General features: G+C 40.9%; 1 protein-coding gene across 2 annotated transcripts in view; it reads right to left on the bottom strand.

Annotated features, from left to right (window-relative positions):
• adcy9 (adenylate cyclase 9) overlaps positions 1 to 16,390 on the bottom strand; it is a 58,789-nt gene extending 42,399 nt beyond the window's left edge. For both annotated transcript variants that reach the window (XM_055651529.1, XM_055651527.1), the window contains exon 1: positions 14,477 to 16,390. In XM_055651529.1, coding sequence (XP_055507504.1) covers positions 14,477 to 16,172 — 1,696 coding nt within the window. In that variant the 5' untranslated portion in view covers positions 16,173 to 16,390. The remainder of the gene's footprint in view (positions 1 to 14,476) is intronic.
• Positions 16,391 to 16,884: the final 494 nt, after the last annotated feature.

Consider the following 16,884-nt stretch of genomic DNA (forward strand, 5'->3'; position numbering starts at 1 on the left):
GATAGATTTTTGGACAAGGGGACTTCACAAAGAGAATTGTAGGAGGACAAATGTCACATCAGCCATGATCTTTCTGTATTGCAGAACAATCTCCAAGGGCCTCATAGTCTACTTATGTTATTTTCCTCAAGCAAAATCAAGAGCAAGCTTAGTTATTTTTTGCAACGGAAAACTGAAGATATCTGCTTGAAAATACTTATAATGAAGAACAGCGATGATAAGATGTGGAAGCGTCGAAATACTTAAAAGGGTGAAAGACCCAAAAGTATAAAGGGATAGACCAAAAGTGTGCTTGGCTAATAAGAGCTTCAGCAGCACAATGACAGCATGGTACACCAAATGAGGAATGTACAACCAGGCAGGGGGGATTCATTTAGTAAACTGCTATCTACCTATAAAATGGCTGCTAAGGTTGACAAATATTGTATTTTCCTCAAATGAAGTGGTGTTTTGAATCAACCACCCTGGTGTGGGCCCAGAATGCAGACAGCGTTCAAATCCTTAATTGAATTCATGTAATCGATTAAGTCATAGGGGCTCAGCATTTTAATTGCACGTTCCCCCCCCCCCCCCCCCCCCCCCAAACGGACAAAACCAGACCCATACAGACTTTCTTCCCACAAGGACATTAGCGAATCTGACAATTTTAGTGTTTATTAAATATAGCTTTCCCTTTCATCCCAAGCTAAAACTGAATTTAAATCCTCTAAATGGGATCTTAATGTAATTTTGGATTAATCCAAGTTTCTGGATTACCAGAACATACCAATTCTTTCCAAAAAAAACTGAAGCATTAAAGATTGCTCTAAAAGGTCATGTGCTCTGGATATAGTCCTGAAACAAGACATTTTAGCAAACAAGACTTCAACAGAAATAAATTGGAGCAAAGGAAATAATGTTTATAAACTCCACATCACCACACACAAAAGGAAAACAAGGATAGGAAATTCATGATCCACAATTTTTCTGTGAAATAACAGTCCAATTTTATACACATCTCTAAAATGTGACTTCAGGGTAATTTCTAAAGACTGAGTACTAGATGTCTGACTGAGGATGACAAGCAACAATATTTGAATTCTGATATAAAAACACCTTCAACTTGATTCTGGAGAATGGGGATTTCCCCAAAAAATCCTGCCCACATTAAATAGATTATTAACACTTTCAACTGTCAACTCCTCTGCACAATTGAAACTTTTGTAATAAATCAAATAAATACTAAAGTAACCACAAGGACATAACTGCTACATGTCAAAATTGTTTTGTGCAATCTCATCAGCTCAGAGAGGAACCAGCTGGTTTTTAGCAGTGCATTTATTGGGCCTGACAAAAATGTCACAAGCACGTTATTAGAAGGTTCCTTGGGACCATTAACAAAATTCACTGCATAAACAGTGGGTAGAAGCATTGAGTTAAATGTTAGAACCTTGCATCATATCTGGACTGAAAAACCAAAGCATATGGATCCATTTAAGGAGATATTAACACAAGTTAGTGAGCAAAATATTCCTAAATTAGCACTTCATTTTCGTATTTGGTTGCAGAAAAAACATCTTTAAATGGAAAGGACATTATATTTTATAGCAAGATAACATAAGATAAGAGACACAGGAATATACCATTCAGCCCAACTAGTCCATACTGGTCTTTGTACTTCTTTCACTCTCTCGACTACCTTCCTTCAAATATATCCATATTAATTATAACTAATTACTCACTCCCCAAAGTAGCGAGTGGTACATTCTCTCCTAATCAAATTTCTTCCGAATTTCCCATTGGATTTCTTGGTGACCGTCTTATATTTGTTTTGATCGTCCCCACAACCCGCAGCCTTCTACCTACACTTTTGATAAAATCACCTCAGATTCTCATGTCAACAGAAAAGATAGTTAACACTGTTCATCCACTTCAGATACAAATATCTTTGGCTATCATCTTTTGATGGCTGCCTATCATAATCAATCTAATGAAAGGCAACAAAGAATAAAAGATATCATTCAGATCAATTTAATTGTTTGAAAGGCAGTACAGAGACAACGAAATGCATTAGATCTCCCTTGAAGAGCGACAGAAACGATTGAATTTTAATTAAGTCATTGGGGGGGGGGGGGGGGGGGGGGGATGAGACAGTCACGAAATGCATTTAGCATGACTCCCTTGAAAGAGCGACATAGCGGCAACGATTTGAATAAAATCCAGCGTCCGGGGTAGGAGAGCAGTCCTTGGTTGATGGGTGAGAGCAGTCCTTGGCGATGCAGACTCAACAGCGCTTGCTTGGACAGACTCAATGGAGGGGAGCGTGGAACCGGTGATGCGTTGGGCAATTTTCACCACTCTCTGCAATGCCTTCCGGTCGGAGACAGAGCAGTTGCCATACCATACTGTGATGCAGTTGGTAAGGATGCGCTCGATGGTGCAGCGGTAGAAGTTCACCAGGATCTGAGGAGACAGATGGACCTTCTTCAGTCTCCTCAGGAAGAAGAGACGCTGATGAGCCTTCTTGATCAGAGTAGAGGTATTGTGGGTCCAAGAGAGGTCATCGGAGATGTTGACTCCCAGGAATCTGAAGCTAGAAACACGTTCCACCTCCGTCCCGTTAATGTGGATGGGGGTGTGCGTGCCGCCTCTGGACTTCCTGAAGTCTACAATGAGCTCCTTGGTCTTCTTGGAGTTAAGGGCCAGGTTGTTGTCAGCGCACCATGCTGCTAAGTGCTGGACCTCCTCCCTGTAGGCCAGCTCATCGTTGTTGCTGATGAGGCCAATCACCGTTGTATCATCTGCATACTTGATGATGGTGTTAGTACCATGTACAGGTGTGCAGTCATAGGTGAAGAGGGAGTAGAGGAGGGGGCTCAGCACACAGCCCTGAGGAACGCCGGTGTTCATAGTTCATAGATGTTGAGGTTTGAGAAAGTCGCTATTCAATCTTAAGGTTTAAAGAGAGACTCAAGTCTAAAGTAGGGTCTTGAACCGAAACGTCACCAATTCCTTCTCTCCATAGATGCTGCCTCACCCGCTTCTGAGTTTCTCCAGCATTTTTTGTCAACCTCAAATACACACAATGGCTTTGATATATTTATTTTGGAATAAGTTTTGTTATGTCATATTAGCATCATATTTAAAGACAGTGCTTTTTGTGACAGTATGCACCAGTGCAATGTACTGGCACCTATTAAAACATTAAACGTCTTTATTTTTTTGAAGATAGACACAAAATGCTGGAGTAACTCAGCGGGACAGGCAGCATCTCTAGAAAGAAGGAATGGAATTAATTTTGTTTTCTGGCCAGGTCACACCCATGTTGATTAAAGGTGCATAGGGCACCTTTTGGTCTACAAAAACTGTTTAAAGATCATCAGAAATATCAGAGGGGAGATGAGAGCATCTGTGTTGTGGTGAATTGCTATGATCTGTTGTGATGCATTGCCTCAAAGGATGAAGGCTGCAAATTGAATAGTAACTTTCAATAAAGAACTGAGGAAATTAGCTAATTTACCACGTAATCAAAAAGATATCTTTTTATTAATTTCAATTTTTTCAATCTCTTTCCTTGTCGGAGAAGTGATTGATTTCCGGATCGTATCTCTGGAGCTGGAGGCCTTGCTCGAGACTGACCTCGGGGCGTGAACTTATTATCGGAGCCTGTGATCCCTTGCCTGGGATCGAGGCTCCAACTGCGGCCTGCGGAATTCAACATCGAGGAGCTCGCAGTCTCGGGAAGCTCCAAAGTCGCAGGAGGCTAGACCAGCCCCGACCCGGGGCCCAATCGCCCGGTGCGGGGAGCTGAGATCCCCCCCCGATGTGGAGGGTCCGACCGCCGGCTACGGGAGCCAAGATCGTCCCGTCAACGGAAGGCTCGAGGCCCCCCGAGGCCAAAGAAGGGAAGAGATTGAAAATTTTGTTTTTCACCTTCTATCACTGTGAGGAATGTGGAGTCACTGAGGTGGGTGTTAAAATGTATTTATCAGGCTCTTTTCACATCAGAGTTACACTTACAAAAGTTAACATACAAGCAGCTCAATATGCATCCATCTCATTGTCATCTTTGTGACGGCCTCTACTTTCAACTGATAACATTTCAAAAGACCAACTTGGACAACTGCAATGCCTTAATGGAAAATGTTAGATATTTTCTAAAACAATAGGTTAACTTGTATTATCTTACCCAGCATTTATAAGAACAATTCTGGAGTTGACAATGCCAGTTACACGGGAATGAGAGCACAGGGAGAATGTTTGCAAATAGATCCTAAAGCCAATACTCTAGCAAGTCAATTGTAACCATGTTCACCAGGTTAATACCCAGGATGGCGGGACAGACATATGATTAAATAATGGATCGACTGGGTCTATATTTACTGGAATTTAGAAGGATGAGAGGGAATCTTAAAGAAACATAAAATTCTTAAGGGATTGGACAGGCTAGATGCAGGAAAAATTTTCCCCATGTTGGGAGAGTCCAGAACCAGATGTCACAGTTTAAGAGAAAAGGGGTAGGCCATTTAGGACTGCGATGAGGAAAAACCTTTTCACCCAGAGAGTTGTGAATGTGTGGAATTCTCTGCCACAGAAAGCAGTGGAGGCCAATTCACTAGATGTTTTCAAGAGAGTGTTGGATTTAGCTATTAGGGCTAACGGAATCAAGGGATATGGGGAATAAGCAGGAACAGGGTACTGATTCTGGATGAGCAACCCTGATAATTTTGAATGGCGGTGCCGGCTCAAAGGGCCGAATGGCCTACTCCTACACCTATTATCTATGTTTCTATTGTCTTTCCGCCAATAGGTTAGCATGCAACAAAAGCTTTCATTGTACCTCGGTACATGTGACAATAAACTAAACTAAAGTCATTCAGCTCAATGGCTCCTTTCACTTCATTCATCTTTTGTAGAAGCAGCTGGTTCATATATATTTTTTAAATTACAAAAAGATTCTATGAAGATTCCATGACCAATACGAAGAAGAATCTGAAACAAGATTCTTTACAGAGAGTTGGGAGATTTGTTTTTCCTTCCAGACAGTGTAAAGTGGAATAGCAATTTTGGCAAGGCATTTAAGAGACAAAATGTAATCTTGCTTCATCATATATGCATTGTTTTTACAATTTTTAAAGTTGTTTATAATGAATCGTTCTGGCAATGACCATATTTTAATTAATTGTCCATACCCAAATTCCTCTGAAGGGCATAGTTCGGATTCAGTCACATTGATAAAGCTGGTGTCACATAGAGGGACATGACATTATCGCACCCGATGTCTGAGCTTCACAGAACAGCTGATGGGATAATGGATAATATACTGCTTCAGTAATACAATAAAACAAACCTAGGATACACTGTCGCCCGATTCGTATGTTAAACCTACTACCATACAGTAACTTATCAGCCCCGAGGATAACATTATTCAAACAAATTACATCTTTTCAATTTAATCTAGATTATTACTTTTGACAGTTGGAATGTAGGTTCCAAGTTTATTGCAATACCAAGTGAATGCCACATTGAGGTGCTGTTTTTTTCATTGAGTTATTTGAACTGTCAAACAATCTTGGCCTTAAGAAAAAACAACTGGACATGCCACTTGTTGCCAGTGGGATTGTGCTGTATATAACCTGGCCACTATTCTCTATACATTAATTTCCGAATGCACTTCACAAAGTAATTATTTGTGCATTTTGGAACACCAGGAACGGGAAAGAAGCTATGCGTTTTACATTATGATGGGTAATAGGCACATAAAATCAAAACAGCAGTCATTTTGAACATAGTACAGGTCTACTATAGTTAGAGTTAATAACCCTTTATGATATTTTAGAAGTATTGCTCAGGGATGTATTTGGGAAAGATAAACATTTTTTCAGTTACTGACAGGGAAGTTTTTGTTCAATGGTAATATTTCAATTCTCAAATATGACTTAGCAATTAAAGGCAAGAGATAAGAATAGAGTACAATTGGTACTACTAAGTTGAATACTGACAAGCAAAATATGTATAGGTGACTATTTATCTTGGTTTCCTAAAGCTGTTCTAAATGAATCCTTGAAGCATATGAAATTTAGGTACTTCAAGCACTAAATGACAGATTCACCTGGCATAATAAATGCAAATATAATCTAAATATCATAATAGCTCCGATGCTATTTAAGTTACTGTTCTAACATTTTTCTTCAATTTCATCATCCAGTTCAAAAAGCCTAAAAGAAAAATGTTTATGTAGCAAATAAAAGTAGCAATGTTACAAAATTTTGAGATTTTAAAAATCAAGTCTGCAATTTATCCCATCTGATAAAGCATAACAATAAGTTAATTTGACACCAAATTCACTTTCATATCTCAAGTATTAAAAAAGTTATGGCCATTTTCATACTCGAAAATTAGCATCTTGTTCCCTATTGATTTTCAATGGACATTACAAAAAAGCTGTGATCTTGGATAGTCAAAAGCCCATTTCTTAAGGAAACATTAACATTTTTAAATAGCCTAAGTGTCCAAAGATTATTCACAAATAATTCACAATATAACATGATTTTTATATCTAATTTACATTAATTTATAGGCCAAATGGAAGGAATTTAGTGTTCAATTGCTGTAAATAAATGCCCATTTAAATCGGCTTTCTAGTGGGTTCATGTGAACGCGCTGGTTTAGAACGTTGACATCGCGCTGGATTAGTGCCCTCAAATGCCGAGAAAAATACTGCGGGATATAAAAAGCCCAAAATGAACTACTCGCTATAGATAACTTGATATATAGGGTTATATATATGCCCCATTTAATGTAAAAATAAGGTACATACCTTTAATTGTTTGCTTTATAAAACCCCGGGGCTGCGAGAGGTTGCGGAATCAGACAGTGATTTAAAAACTATTATAACTATATTATCGAGGCCTATAAAACTAATAATACCTTTTGCGACCGGGTCTTGCAGCGATTTTTCGTTAATGATTTACTAGGCTGAACATCTGCGATTAGTACAGCCTAGTAAAAATCGCGTTTTAAACCCGCCCCCTCCAAACAGCGCCAAAACGCGGACCTGGCTGTGGGCAGATTCCCAATGACGATTCAGGTAGGTTTTGTAACATACCTAATAAAAGTCCAGACTTGGGGAATAAAAATTTAGCTGTTTGTCTGCCATTTACTGTTTTAGCAATATTTTGGAATGAAGATGGTCAGGAAAAGGTTCACTAGGCAGGTTCATGAAATGGCGCGATTGTCTTTGAACAAAGGCACCAAGTTGGCTTTTTTTTTTTTTTTAATTCATTGGGGCTTAAAAGACTGTTGGTTTATTTTGTGGAAGCATATTGGATGAAGGCTTCGTGGCCAAGTTTGCGGATGACACGAAAATATGCGGAGGGCAATGTTGTGTAGAGAACGCAGGGACTGTGCAGAAGGACTTGGGTAGGTTGGGATAGTGGGCAGATAAGTGGTAGATGTAAAATAGTGCAGCACAGTGTGGAGTCAAGCATTTTAGTAGTAGGAATAAAGGCATAGATTATTTTCTACATGGGGAGAGAATTCAGAAATCGGAGGTGCAAAGGGACTTGGGAATGCTGGTGCAGGATTCCCATGAAGTTAACCTGCAAGTCGAATCGGTGGTAAAGAAAGCAAACGCAATGCTTGCATTTATTTCAAGAGGGTTTGTATGCTGAGGCTCGATAAGACGCTGGTCAGGCCTCATTATGAATACTGTGAGCAATTTTGGGCACCATATCTGAGGAAGGATGTGCTGGGTCCAGAGGAGGTATACAAGAATGAGTAGGTTAACATATGATGAGAGTTTCACAGCACTGGGCCAATACTCTCTGAGTTCAGAAGAATGAGGGGGACCTCATTGAAACATACAGAATAGTGAAAGGTTTGGATAGAGTGGATGTTTCCACTAGTGGGAGCGTCTAGGACTAAAGGGCATAGCCTCAGAATTAAAGGACATTCTTTTAGGAGGAGAGATTTCTTTAGTCAGAGGGTGGTGAATCCGTGGAATTCTATGCCACAGAAGGTTGTGGCGACAAAGTCCGTGGATAAGCAGAGATAGATAGATTCTTAATTAGTACCATAGGTATCACAGGTTATGGGGAGAAGGCTGGAGAATGGGGTTAGAAGAGATAGATCAGCCATGATTGAATGATGGAGTAGACCTGATGGCCTAATTCTGCTCCTATCATATAATCTTTTAATTAAATTCTGAATGGAATTAACAGGGTACATACGAACTTTGTTTCCACCCATGAGGTCATTATGAATAGGATTTGCACATTTAAGATGGAGACAAATATGCTGAATCTTTGCAATGCTCTACTCCATACAGTTGTAAATGTTAGCATTGATTATTTAAGGTGAGAAGGTCATCTAGACAATAAAAAATAATCAAGAATTAAGGGAAACAGGCAGGAAAGTTGAAACAAAAAGCAGTTCAGCCACATTATTAATGAATGGAGAAGATACATGTGGCAGACAGCTAATTCCTGCTCTTTTTCATTATTTTCTGAACAAAGTGTCAAAAAATACTAATCCAAATAGGTACAATGGAAATTACAAGATTGCAAATGGCCCAGTGATTATGTTAACACATTCACCTGATGAAATGTGTTCAACCTGATTGTTTCTCTTGCCATAGTTGCTTGGTTTAACAGCAGTTTTTTTTAAACTTCGGATTTCCAGCATCTAACTTTGTTTCCCACCACATCCCCACCACCCGCAAAATCAAAATCAAAAATGAGTGTCTACAGCAACAAACCAATGTGCTATGTACACTAGCTTTCATGTGCTGATTTGGAAGAAATATTGGGTTTCATTTACATAAAGTTAAATTCAAAATTCAGTTACAGAAACAGACATTTTATCTGGATAAGTGACAATGAAAAATACATTTATTGAAACACCAAAACTGGAGTTCACAATTGAAGGTTATCCAACATTAACAATTGTAGATAAAATGTTGGAGTAACTCAGCGGGTCAAGAGATGCTGTGATTCACTGAGTTACTCCAGCATTACTGTGTCTATCTTTGACATCAGCATCTGCAGTTCCTTCCTACACATCTTAATTGTGTTAAGATTCATTATGTGCAACAACATTAGAATGATCTTTATTAAAAGGAGTGTAGGTGCAGTCTAGTAGATTGACTAGATTTGGTTTCCATGGAGTGGTGGAAATTAATTTTCAATTTGTAGCACTGCTTAGAATGACAATTCAGTATTTTACTAGGATTGTACAACATAGGAATAGCCTATTCAACTCACCATGTCTATACAAACCATGTATATCCTATTCCACAATTCCATATCCCTCTATGGCCTATTCATTCAATTATCTATCCAGATGCCTCTAAATGTTGTTACTGTTCCACCACCCCTGCCCCGCCTAGTAGCTTATTCGAGAAAACTAAAATATTTACTTTTGAGATTCCCTTTAAATCTCCTCCCTCTTAAAACCAAGCACTAGTTTTAGTTTTGGAAAACAGATAAGAGACAGGTAAAATTAATAGGCATCAAAACATCCAAGGATGTATTCTCAGCACCTTATACCCTCTATCCACTCAGGACGGCATATCCAAATTATGCTTTAACTTAATTTACAAACTTGCAGGTGACATCACTGTAGTGGGCCAAACTCAAATAACAAGAACAAGTACAGGAAGGAGGTATAGGGCTTAATAACAAGGTGTAAAGATAACAACTCTCCCTCAAGATCAGCAAAACAAAGGAGATAGTCATCTAAGGTAGACAAAAGTGCTGGAGAAACTCAGCAGGCGAGGCAGCATCTAGGGAGCGAAGAAAATAGGCAACGTTTTGTGCCGAAACCCTTCTTCAGACTGATTCCGTAATCTACTTCATTCAGGAAGCCATGTGGTGCACACATCACTGTCTGCAATGGTGCTGCAGTGAGATAGTCGAGAGCTTCAAGTTCGTAGGTGCGAATATCACCAATATGTTCCAATAGCACTGATGATACCTAGAATAGTGTGCACAGGAACAAGTCCCTCTGCTCACGATGTCTGCACCAAACATGGCACAAAATTAACCTAATGTCCGCTTCCTGCATGCGATTCATATTCCTCCATATCCATGCGCCTCTTTAATGCCATTATCATATCTGCCTCCATGACCATCCCTATCAGTGCGATCTAGTGACCCACCACTGTGTAAAAAACAGTTGCCCTGCACATCACCTTTAAATTTTGTTCCTAGAGCATCTGTCGCCTCTAGTCCATGACATTTCCACCCTAGGAAAAAGGTTCTGATTATCTATACCTCAATTTTATTATCTTTTTTAAACCAGGTCTCCCCTCAACCACCAATGAATCGGAGAGATCAATCCAGTTTGTCCAATATCTTCTTATAGTAATTACCCTCTAATCCAGGCAACATTCTGGGAAACCTCCTCAGCATCCTACTGAGGGGGGGGAGATTAAAATGCAGGTTTTTTGTATCGCTTGTCAGAGAGGGATTTCCTCGGGCTGCTAGTCGATGAAGAAAAATCGTTCGTACTTCCATTCCCGTTTTTTTTTAATATAAAAATCGCTGGACAATTTAATAGTTGGATTAAAGTAAAAAGCGACTTCGAACGCCCTCAACGCCTTCAACGTGACGGATCATAATGTCAGGACAAAACAATGGGTAAGACGTTTATTTCACATATAATCTTGCGACTTGGGGTGGCTTTAATCTAATTTTACAATGCAAAAATATTATTTAGTCCCCAAACAATTTGCCCACGTCTTGCCTGCTGGTATGGGATTAAAATTCACGGCAACGTTCCAATCGATTGTATTCCAGAAAAACCCACTCGCAAGATGATTAAAATTCTCTTTTTTTTTGGACAATCATGTCATAAGAGCATCTAAATCTTCTATATTTTGTGTAATTGTCTATCCATAATTAATATTTTTATACTAAATATCCACAACAGTTTTAGTCACATGTATTGTACAAAAAATAATAATTTTGTTTATATTGAGTGGATGTTTCTAGATTAATTTATGGGAATTAAGCATTAAATTCCTTCCATTTGCCATATGTTCATGACAGTGAAATTTAAAAATCATGTTATATTGTGAATTCTTGTGTGAATGGGATTACTTTGTTATTTGGATACTCAGGCTATTTAAAAAAAGTTTGCCTTTTCTCAAGAAATGGATATGTGTTTAGATCTGGTAATTGAATTTAGATCTAGTAATTGATGAAACTGATGAATATGAATTTTTTGTTAGATATTTACTATTTGTTTTAGCGTTTAACTTTATCATTTCTACCTTTCTAAAATTGCAAATAATAACTTGTTTCTGTTATTGCTGTTCAGTGGGTTTTTTTCCTTCACATTTTAAACATGTCTCCGAAGAAGAAATGCAAAATTGTCAATCCAAATGCCCAGCAAAAGAGACTGATTTAGACAGCATTCGCAGAGATTATCCGAATTTAGACTACTCCAAATGTGATGATCTACAGGACATTCTTAATGGGAAAGAAGGGCAGAAAGGCATGTCAGGCGTGGTTTGAAAATCAAAAACTTGTAGTTTACAATGCCAAAATTGAAAAGTTGAGGAAAAACAAGGTGTACAGAGTTGTTTATTGGTTACAATCTGAGGAGTATAATGATGCTACTGATTATGATATGCCAATGTACCAGCTAGCAACTGATCTTCGCCATAAAGACTTGGTCCATTGCTAGAAATTGTAATTTATTTACCTATCTGTTACGGACTTACAGCATATAATACAATAATATTAAAGTTCTGATCTTAAGAATATCACACTTTTGAATTTTCAAGGCAGTCTGGGTGTTTATTACTATTTCCGTCACAACGGTCAATTTTGTAATTAGCTACAATTAGGTAACTAACTAATTATATGCTTTCATTTCAGGTCATCCAAGTAAGATGTTTCATATTTGTTTCAGAATGCTTCAATCTACATTAACTGAAAATGTCATTCAGTTCTCTTAATTTTTAAGAAAGTTATGGGCTTTTGTGTTAAGTCAATGGAAAAGCAATTGGGAACAATATGCTATTTTCCAAGTATAAAAATGGACATAGCTTTAAGACTGAAGATATGAAGGTGAATTAGGTATCAAATTAGACTTCTTTTTATGCTTTATCTGATGGGATAACTTGCAGGCTTGATTTTTAAAATCTCAACATTTTGTAACATTGCTAACTATATGCCTTATTTTTCACTCTATCAACTGGTGTTGTCACTTTCAGGGAGCTAAAGATTTAGAAAGCTGGATCATTCTATATATCACCTTCTTAGTTACCCCCTTGTGTTTAGTGTACGTTAAAAAAATTGGTAATTCGTTTAAACCAATTCATGACCCCTTTTGGCCCTTCTAATACAAAGGTGGAGGTTTTTTTCCTGTTCCCTTTATATTCATGGACTCACTAAACTTTGCATATGCTTCCTTTTTGACCAAATTTACCCCTTTCATCATTAAATGCATTGGCACTCCATTTCATTTCTATTTTGCACCAACCGTTGTACTCACACAAGGTTTAGAAACATAGAAATTAGGTGCAGGAGTAGGCCATTCGGCCCTTCGAGCCTGCACCGCCATTCAATATGATCATGGCTGATCATCCAACTCAGTATCCCGTACCTGCCTTCTCTCCATACCCTCTGATCCCCTTAGCCACAAGGGCCACATCTAACTCCCTCTTAAATATAGCCAATGAACTGGCCTTGACTACCCTCTGCGGCAGAGAGTTCCAGAGATTCACCACTCTCTGTGTGAAAAAAGTTCTTCTCATCTCGGTTTTAAAGGATTTCCCCCTTACCCTTAAGCTGTGACCCCTTGTCCTGGACTTCCCCAACATCGGGAGCAATCTTCCTGCATCTAGCCTGTCCAACCCCTTAAGTTTGATTCTCATGTATGGTTTGATTTGCTTGGTTAGCATGCAAAACAAAGTGTTTCACTATCTTGGTGCACATGACCATAATAAATCAATACCAAAGATCAGGGGAACAATATACATGTATCCCAAGGTCTCCATTCAACATTACTTTCACTTCCCAGGGCCCTGTAATTATCTGAGCATGTCCTGACCCGTTTTAACTTTCCAAAATGCATCACTTCACACCTATCCAAGTTAAATTCCTTCTGCCATTCCTTAACCCACTTTATCCATATTCTGTTGTTACCTTAGATAACTTTCATTGTCCACTATACAATTTTAGTGTCATCCGAAAATTTAATATGCATCTACATTCTCATCAAATCATAAAGAATGAGCACGGATCCCTGTGGCAAACCACTGGTTACATTCACGTGGGGAAAGAGATCAAGCTCGCCATAACTTCAAAAAAAAGGATAGTGTTTACTTAGCACCCGTTCTTCCATATTTCCAAGGTTTACATGATTGGCTTTAACTAGAGGAAAGCATGGAAGAGATACTCTATACAACATTGTTTTATGAAACTTAGCAAAAATATTTACCTCAAGTATTTAGAGTTTTGACAAATGAACAAATAATTCTGGAATATCTATTTTTACTCCAAACTTCTAGACATCGAGATAACGAATTAAAATTCCATGAAAGAATCTTGGGCTAACCGAGTTGTTTGGTCTGTATTCCATACATGTCATAACAGATGAAAGGAAAGTTAAAATTTTCAACAATGGCTGGCAAATAACTGGATGAATCACTTTTAAAATAATCAAAAGTTCATTTACAGTGCCTTCAAAATTTGTTTCTCACATATTAAGTAAAAATTACAACAGTGACATTTCCATTTTCTCTGATCTAAACATTATATGTTCCAGTCCATGAACTATGACGTAGATTACACAAATACTCTGATCCTTTCCAAGAATAAAATGTATGCTTTCACTGATGTATCTAGAATCCCACTAAAAGGGACCAAGTTTTTAGTGATCCTTTCCTGGGTACAAAAACGATTCACTTGCTTTACTCCTACTCTGCTGATTTTAAGGTGGATTTAAAAGCCAAATATTGAGTTATTAAGCTATCTCAAATTCACTGACAGCTTCCTGTACATCTGGGAAGGAATCACAACTTTTTAGAAGTGAAGTACTAATAGAATTAAATATTCTCATATGAAAGGGTACAATTACATTACAAAATGAAGCACGTCAGAAAGTCAAGTTTTAAAGCAATTTTGCCCATTAATGGACTTACTCTTTTGGATAAGGCTCTGGGTATTATGTGTTGGACTTTTGTCAGAATTTACAAGCGATTTATGAAAATATGGGTAGAATGTGGTAAAAAAAAAAGTGGGGTTTTTTGTTGCAAAAGATTGTTTGGTAATTAACTTTCTAATAAATTGTAGTTGGTAAAAATGGCAAATCTTATAAGAGTTATGGATGAACTGCTAACTAAAGGGAAAAATAATGTCTTAGCTCATGAAGTTTTATCTCTTTGATACAATCTACATAGGCTAATCCATTTCACCAACTTGACCGAGCACAGTAACACACCATCCAGTATATCATGATACAGAACAGATTATAAAGCAATTACCTTTCAGTTGGTCTGCCACCACACTTTGGGAGCCAACCCTTTCCATCACTTTTCCATCTTCTTTCAGATAACGTTCGTCCAAGTACTTGGCTGTAATCTCTGAAAGATGGACCTTACCAGCCACCCCAAGCTGTTCCATCAGGTTGGCCAAATTCACGTCATTAGACCAAACGTCAAACTTGAAGCGTTTCATTCCCAAAATGCCACAGAGAACGGTTCCCGTGTGCACTCCGACCCTCATGTTGACCATCTCCCTTTTCTCTTGGCAGAATTGCTCGATGGCTTGGATCATCCCCAACCCCATCTCAATGCAATAGTACGCATGGTCAGTGCGAGGTTCGGGGCACCCGGCCACGCAATAATAGCAGTCTCCCAGGGTACTAATCTTTTCGCATCCCGTGCCTTCGCAGAGGCGGTCAAAACGTCCGAACAGGTCGTTGAGGAGGCCGACAAGCAGGTGAGCCGATTTATTGGCGCTCATCTTTGTGAAACCCACAATATCGGCGAAGAGTATGCTAACGGGCTCCATACGTTGCATTGTGAAAGGCCTGAAGATGAGGTGTGCCCTTTGGATGGAGGTCTTTTTCTTCTTACTCTTCGGGCTGGATGTTGAGTAACGTTTGAAGGAGTTATCGCTCTCGTCGTCCCCCTGTTTCATCAATTCGTCTGCCACCATCCTGGGCATCACCGAGTGAATCATGCGCTCTTTCAGGGCTTTCTCCACCTCCAGGTCCTTGCCGTGCATGATGGACTGGCCCACCTTGAGGAAGGTGGTGCGGGAGCGTACCTGCGACATAGTGAACAGGTGGATGCCCACAGCATGCACACAAGCGTGTAGGAAGAACTTAGCCAGGGCCTCGAGCACCAGGTGCTGGGATCCCGGGACCCGTAGCCACTCGGCGCTGCCCAGGTGATAACCTAACAGTTCGAAGAGCAGCGAATAGGAGACGCCGAAGAGAAAACAGAGGTAGAGGGGCAGCGGCATGACGGTGTACAACAGAAGCAACATTTCCACCGAGATGGAGAAACTCCCCACAGGCGACAAGTGAGTCCAGCAGGGAGCCCGAGTCTGGTTCTCGTTCCAGCCGCAACTGCCTAAGCCCCCGCCTGGGAAGCGAGTGGCGAGCGACAGGGCGAAGACTAGTAGTGTGAAGAGCAGTGATATGCGGATATAGTGGCGCGAGTAAAGGCCGCTGAAGGTGACCGCCAGCAAGCCGGCACAACACAACATGAAGAGTAGTGTGGGCGCCAGGAAAGCGGCGGCCAGGCCTCGGGTTGCCTTCTCCAGGACGCAGCCGAAGTAGATAGCCCAGAGCAAGGCGGCCACCATGAGGTAGATTAGCGCGTACCTGAAGCGGCGCTGGGTCTGCGGGAAGCAGCGCTCCAGACATGCGTCCTCCAGCTTGCGGGAGTCGAAGGCGGGGTCCCACCACTTGCCCGACGCCCGCTCGAAGAGCTGCGGGAACTTGCGGCGGCGGCGGGGGCAGCGGGCCGCCGGCCTCACCGACTCGCCCGAGCTGCAACTAGACGAAATGCTGTACTTTGTGGGCCCGGGGCCTTGGTGCGGAGAGGCAGCGGCCGCCGCCTGCTGCTCCCGCTGACTCCCGCTACGGCTCTTGATCTTGACAGAGACATGGTTGCAGTCCCCGCTGGCGTCGCAGTAAACCTCGGTGCCGCGCAACTGCTGGGCCGCCATGTAGAGAATCGGCGTCCTGCCGCCGGGGAACTTGTGGGGAGCCGGAGTCGGCGGCCGGCCGTTAACGCTCTTGTCGCGTCCTGCTGTAAAGTTTGCGGCGGCTCACACGCTCCATCCACCATTTCCGCCACGGGCGGCCGGAGCTTGGTGCAGGCGGGGATCGGGGAGAGGGGCGGAGAACGGGGGTGGGCGTGAGGGCGCTTCACATACGGGGACCCGCCACCGGAAACAACGGCTGGCCCGCTTCCCCACGCCTGCGCACTAATCAAATCCCACCCGCCAAATTGGAGCGCGCCCAGGCCGGAGGTCACGTGGTGCGGACTGCAGGGGAGCGCGCATTTGCGCGCAAGGATTTACATGTGCGCGCGCGCGTGTATACGTATATGTGCACGAGATGTGCGCGTGTGGCCAATGGCCGTGTGTCCGTTCCCGCTGATGAGCCCAACAGCGAAGGCAGCGGTTTCACGGCCAGGTTGTGAATGAGCCTTTCAACAACAATAAGGCTGGAAGATGCAAAAAAAAAAATAAAAATGGGGTTAGTCATTGGCAAAAGAACCGGAGCAGATGTGAGGAATTTTAACCCTGGAAGATTCCCCTAATGTGGACTGCAGCCAAGAGGGTAGGGATGCAGATTCAGTAACGTTTTTTGAAAGGATTTGGATACATAATTGAAGGAATATTTTTCCAGGATTTAGTGTAATTTGATTGCTCT

The sequence above is a fragment of the Leucoraja erinacea genome, chromosome 20 (genome assembly GCF_028641065.1).
Source record: "Leucoraja erinacea ecotype New England chromosome 20, Leri_hhj_1, whole genome shotgun sequence".
Lineage (NCBI taxonomy): Eukaryota > Metazoa > Chordata > Chondrichthyes > Rajiformes > Rajidae > Leucoraja > Leucoraja erinaceus.